Source organism: Schistosoma mansoni, chromosome 1, assembly GCF_000237925.1.
Source record: "Schistosoma mansoni strain Puerto Rico chromosome 1, complete genome".
Classification (NCBI taxonomy): Eukaryota; Metazoa; Platyhelminthes; class Trematoda; order Strigeidida; family Schistosomatidae; genus Schistosoma; species Schistosoma mansoni.
In genome coordinates, this window is record NC_031495.1 from 47,177,699 (window position 1) to 47,184,171 (window position 6,473).

The 6,473-nt window shown below is 31.5% G+C and overlaps 1 protein-coding gene across 2 annotated transcripts in view; it reads right to left on the reverse strand.

The window, feature by feature from the left end:
- Nucleotides 1-6,473, reverse strand: part of Smp_171820.1 (neuropathy target esterase/swiss cheese-related protein) — a gene marked incomplete at its 5' end in the record, with an annotated part of 56,186 nt that overhangs the window by 21,212 nt on the left and 28,501 nt on the right. For both annotated transcript variants that reach the window (XM_018794631.1, XM_018794633.1), the window contains 3 exons: nt 295-411; nt 2,685-2,807; nt 4,838-4,990. In XM_018794631.1, the coding sequence (XP_018649024.1) occupies nt 295-411; nt 2,685-2,807; nt 4,838-4,990 (393 nt within the window). The remainder of the gene's footprint in view (nt 1-294; nt 412-2,684; nt 2,808-4,837; nt 4,991-6,473) is intronic.

Genomic DNA, 6,473 nt, shown 5'->3' on the forward strand with positions numbered 1-6,473 from the left:
GTTCGTGGATGCGCACTGCTGAGGAGTCCCATAGTAGGACGAAACGGCCGTCCAGTGCTTCCAGGTTTTCGATGGTGGTCTAGCTTCAATTGACTCATGATTTCAACTTTGAAAAATACTGAAATCTCCACAAATCCCCTTCTAAATAATTGTTATTATTAACTGATTTTACACGCTTGGATTTTAAAATCAATCAAATAATTATCACGGTTAAATTAAATTTTTCCTATTTGAAACTTACAGATCACGACTAAAACTGAACATATTACTGAAATTGTATGAAAAACTACTGACCTGGTAGATTGTTAGTATACCCACCATCCAACAATAAACTTCCATCGTAAGGATCACATAATGGTGGTAAATAACCAGATAATGACATACTTGCACGTACATATCTCCAAGACGATCCTATATGTACGTGTATGTACGAATGATGTGTATGCGGAGACATCATACATAGATATCAATAAATCAATGAATAAGTAAAAATGTGAATAAGCATGAAAATGATTCGAAATATCAAATGTTTAATTGAAATCAATTGGAAGAAATGAAAGGCTATTTAATTTTTACGCAATAAACATAAATAAGTAGATAGATATTCACTGTTAAAAAGCAATATTCTTATAGCAAGATTAGTAAGCGGATTGAATTATTAGACATCTATTTATTGTGCATATGTGAATATAAACAGATTACGTTTTACGAGCATGCTATCTATTGTTACTGAATTAGAAATTTCATCTGAATTACACATTATAATTTCGCTCTTTGTGAATCACCATGTATTAGTGAAATAATTTTGATGTTATGATAAATAAATTGCGATTTTGATGGTATTGTTTTACAGTAATACTACCTGGGACATTGTTCAAGAAACTACCGTCAGCCAGTAAAGCACCATCATATGGATCACAAATAGGTGGGTCCAATGGCGGAAATGTTATAGCACCACGAATGTAACGCCAAACAGACCCTAAATAGTGTCGTTGTGAATAGGATATGAAAAATTCATTATTATTCTATTGAAAATAAACTACCGATCTGTATAGTTTATCAAAGGTGAATTAATAACGTCTACGATCGACCACGAGCAGCAGGTAAAACAAATCACAAGGAATGAAACACGAAATATGGTAGAATAAAGAATATAGAAACTAGTCCTGAAAGGAACGACCAAGAAAAGTATCAGAAGCGATTTTTGAAAAGCTACCAATGTGGATTCACAAGAAGAGTTATTTATAGAACAGAAAGAGAAATGATCACCCTAGTGGTAGAAAACAAGTCAACATCCACAAAGTATTCAAATTTAATTTAGGAATGGAAAATCATAAAATTTGTACATAGAACAGCTGGGAAGTCTTTAATCGAACGAAAAAATCGAAACATCTAAAATAAATTTGTGAAATCTAATATATTTAACGTGACCACTGATATGTCCTACTAAGTAAATGTAAAGCTGAAAGAAGTCATTTTAATGGAGGCTTTATTATTCAGATTATAATCTGTTTAATGAATCTACTTTATCCAAGTATTCTAATTGTGAAATTAGCAATTCATTCAACTATAGGTAAAAATTAATAATAAAAACCACATTTAATTAATCCAATGTAACTACTTAAGCATAGAAACACGAACACAAGTGCTCATTGAATTTCATGAAACGTCTAAAGAAAATCAGATATCTTCATTTGTAACATATATATATTGATTTATGTCATATTAACTGAAATAAGTATGATGTTGTTTTACATATATTTGATAGGATAGGATGTCTATAACTATATAAAGTTATTCACGTTATATGTATCATCTTATTAGAAAAGAAGTCGAATTATAAATTCAGTAGATAAGATGATAATCAATATGTTCAGAACGTGATAAGCGCTCTCAGTAAAATGAAATATTATGATGAGATACTAACCGACAACACAACAATTACTATATTGGGTACACATATTTCTAATAAATTAATTAGCTTCTACACACATGATTATAGAAAAATAAACCAAAAATTAACAGATTCTGTTGTCCATACAAAGAGTCACAGATGAATTAACAGCGCGAATGAAGTAGTTTTTGAGTGAACTGGAATGATTTTTCTGTGATTTTTTAAACTAGTTAACTCAGAAGCATATATTGTAACAGTACAAGTAATTCATTAGATTAACTTATAAAGTGTGCGTTTAATTGTATAAATATCTTTAGATATGAACACTGTCTATAACTTTAAATTACACTATACTGAAGAGAGATTACAAGATATAACGAATCCACTTTACTCAGTCTTAATCATTGTTTTAGCTTTGTTCAGATTCATAAATAGAACCCATTTTATGGAACACAAAATAAACTTGGTCATGAGAAATAGCAACCCTAATCATATTGGATGATAGCATACGCCTCTGAATTAATCATTTAGTAGAAAAGTAAGCTCCTTTTTCTTAAGAATACTAAACGATCATATACGATTAGTTTGAATAGCTTATTTTAAACAGCCGTTTACTCAGAAGATTCATGGATACCAGACAATATGAAAATACACATAAATGTTTCCATCTAAAATCAATCACTAATCAGTAAAAAGAATACTGCTACATCACAATGGCTTCTAAAACTTATTACATAATTAGTAAATATAAACCAAAACAAATCACTACTATGTGATAAATTAGTTTTACCTTGTGTATGAATACGCATTTTACAATTAGTTATATCTGTTGTTACACAAAAGAAAGGAAGCCAAAAATCTTCAATTTGACGGTCATGAAATATCGATTGAAGTTGACGATTAAGTTCTTTACCTATCAAAAAAAATAAAAATAGATGTAAATTATAAAAAGAAAAGTAAACGATACAAGTGACCTCTTGAAATTGTTTTTGAGGGTAAGAGATAATTTAACTTTGTAGAATTTACTGAATAATGTTGAGATTGTAATTTGCTTCATTCATGAAATATACAAGTAAAAGATGGATAGTGGCTAGCAGTGGAATCCAGGACGCGCGTTTCGTCCTATTTGGGACTCGTCAGCTGGATGTACCTACATCTCAGAGTTGATGTTCACTCTGGGACTCGAACCCAGTACCATTCGCTTCAAACGCTATCGCGTTATTCACTCGGCCACTGAGTCCTGATAGCCACTTGCTTGTGCAATGGGGTGAAGTTTAAATTCACTTAGTATTGTTTTTTTAATCTTCCCATTGATGCTTTAGGACTGCAACATCAATAGGAAGATTCAAACAAAACAATACTAAATGAATACAAGTGAAAGTATAAATTCCCCCAAGAAATTCATTTAAAATAAAATTAAAGAGTATTATTGTTTGAAAATAATAAATACACAAGAAATTTGGGTCTCTAGGAGAACGTGATACCTCTAGATGATTAAAAGGAAATACTATGATTTATATTTCCAACATTAAACAACTCAATATACATTATGAAGATCACAAAAATATCGAGTAGAAAACATACTTCAATAATAAAATACCTGGAAAATATACATTGATGCCTAAGAAACAATGAATATATTTCATTAATTTCCTAACTAATAAACAGTCTAATTGAAATTATTTATTATAATCAATATACATAAGCAAAACTAATTTGATTAAAATACTAACTACATTGAAAAACAAATCACAAAGCGATTAACCATAACGACGTGTCAAAACTCTGACATCTTACAAGTATATCCAAGAAAATTCATTTGTCACTTTAGAAAAAAGGCTGGCAGTTCGGGATGTCAAAAGCTATAACATAAAGTAGATAATTGATAGTAAAAGAGATCTCCTCTTCTATGAATCCAGCTAATATTCACAAATAAAGTCAAGATAGAAAAAAATATATAAGGATAATAGATTTATTAATTTCATCAGATGGAACTGATTTTCAATAGTCGATTGGTCATAGATAAGATCAAGTAAAAAAGTGTATTGACACAGTACACACACACATAGACACAAAATATTAAAAAGATTAGAAGTAAATAAGCGGAGACAATAAAAAACTAAACATAAACAGTATAGGTCGAAGTCTACGAATAAAACTGAAGAATGAAAATTATGGAATAGCAATCAACCCAAAATTTCAACCAAGATAAATAAGGAATTTAAGTCCGTGAATACAACTGGTTTTTGGATCTTGTGCTACCTAACGTCTTAACCCGTATATTACGATGTTAGTGTAGAATCTGTTTAGAATGTTGGCAATGGCTAGAATAAACAAATAATGACTTTATCGAAGAATACTAGCCGATAGACCCTGGATGATTGTTAAAAACTATTCATAGTCCAGTTTATGAGTAGTACATTAACATAGAGAGGTAACTGAACGTGTAAAACATATATCTAAACCCAAGTAATTGGTTTCCTCCACAAATTTAAACAAAACAAGAACAGCAATATTTGCAGAATAGAATGAATTTATTTCACTTTACCGCTTTCTCTTCAGCAGCATACAGAGCTATTATGTTGATTTAATCCTAATCCAATCAGTTTTACTGAGTGTATAAAATGATTCAATACGAAATTAAATCAAAGTACTATTTAATAATAGCCATTGTTATCTAGCAAGGAAAAGAAATCGAAACATTTTGCGTTTAATTATATTAGACGTTAGTTAATACTATGGTTATAGATGGGTATGGAATATGTTACGCTTTTAGTATATTGTGTTAACAGTTTATACTTGATAAATATTGATTTAAATGGAATGAATATCTTGCAAACAAAATTTAATGGTTGGATAAATGAATGAAGTTCCTTGTTTAACCAATAGGATAAAATTTAATTTTTTTCAAAATAACATACAGAAATCGTATATTCGATCCACTGCTACACATGACATTAAAATTATCAATAATACAAAACAATGATTTAACTAATATGACCAGACTATAATTTTCTATAATAAACGAAGTAATCCCTACATATATAAGTTTTGGACTAAGGATGTGTAAACTACAGTTGATTTTATCTACAGAATCTGTGTAAATGGTAAAAAAATATGAAAAATATTGAAACCGCTATTTAAATACTACGTGCATACAATAAGCATTTTTTAGCGAGTTGGTTTTCTACGGGTTGCTAACCCCATGCCCAACCCTTCTCCTTTATCCAGGCTTGGGACCGGTAGTAGCCCCCAGAGGAGCATAATAATCTTAGGAAATAGTACAAATGTACCACCAATATCGGAAATTTAGTCAGGCAAGCAATAGAATAATGTTATATATAAAAAAATTGATTTATATCATTATAGACATAAATGTTTATTAATTGTCTCTCGTTTTGCTAATATAAAGATAAAATTCGACAGAGACATAGCTAGAGATGTGATGCATAATAGACAAGCTAAAGCAGCGAAAAGGGTTTTCAATACAGTTAACATCTATTTGTTATTTTCTGATTGACCTGTGAAGGTTCCACAAACAAAGTTATTTGGTTTTGCCACATTTGCATGTATTTGCGAATACAGTTGCTTCTGGGGAGAAAACTATGTTAGGTTTACGGCCATAATAAAGAATCTTACTAATTTTCCCATTGCTTCTTTTTTCATTTCTGCAGTATCTCTTTTCCAATAGTTATGTTCGCACAGTTTACAACTCGAACTGATTCAAGTCAGACTACTATTGAAAAAATAGAAAGCGATGGATGGCCTGTGACCGAAGGCCCTGGGTTCGACCCATTTGGGTCGTGGATGAGCACTACTGAAGATTCCTATACTAGAACAAAACAACAGTCCAGTAACTCCTGGTTTTCGATAGCAATCAGTCTGTGATGTACACAATCAAAATCTAAAAATATCATAAAATATCTTGATTGACCTAATATTTATAAGTATCCATGTAAATATTACTGTAATAATACATTGGTGTACAATTATATCATACTACATTTCATTTTATAATGTATTACTATGACATGGTACAGAACATCATTGTAACTGGACTGAAATTGTTTGTTCATTTATGCTTCTGACTGCTTGTGGAATATACATTTCCTTCTGATCAATCCGGTCTTCGCAATCACAATTCTGTGACAAACGTCCAGTCAATTAATTTATGAATCATGCTTTTTAAATAATGCTGTTTACCGTTTGTATTAACCTGGTCACAGCAATAAATTGGGGTGAGCTCTGTAATCGTTTTATATATATATATATATATATATATGCCCCAAATGCCCTGTTATGACCGAGAGCGGGGAAGGTCCACCCTCTCTCTTGAAATGCTCTCATATGGCCACGCGTATACAACCACTGCCAGGGAAGTCCTACTCACTGCCTTCTCGCACCAGGGGTGTTGTTTATGAAACTGAGAGGACGAAAAGCGAATGCCTAGCGCTTTAACCGGGTTGGTGGACACGGCGAGTCCACCTAGGGGAGTTGGAAAACCCTGATTCCAAACAAATGGCGCACATGGGCTCCAGTATCCTGAAGGGACAAATGGCGTATGAATCAATCGTTGGTC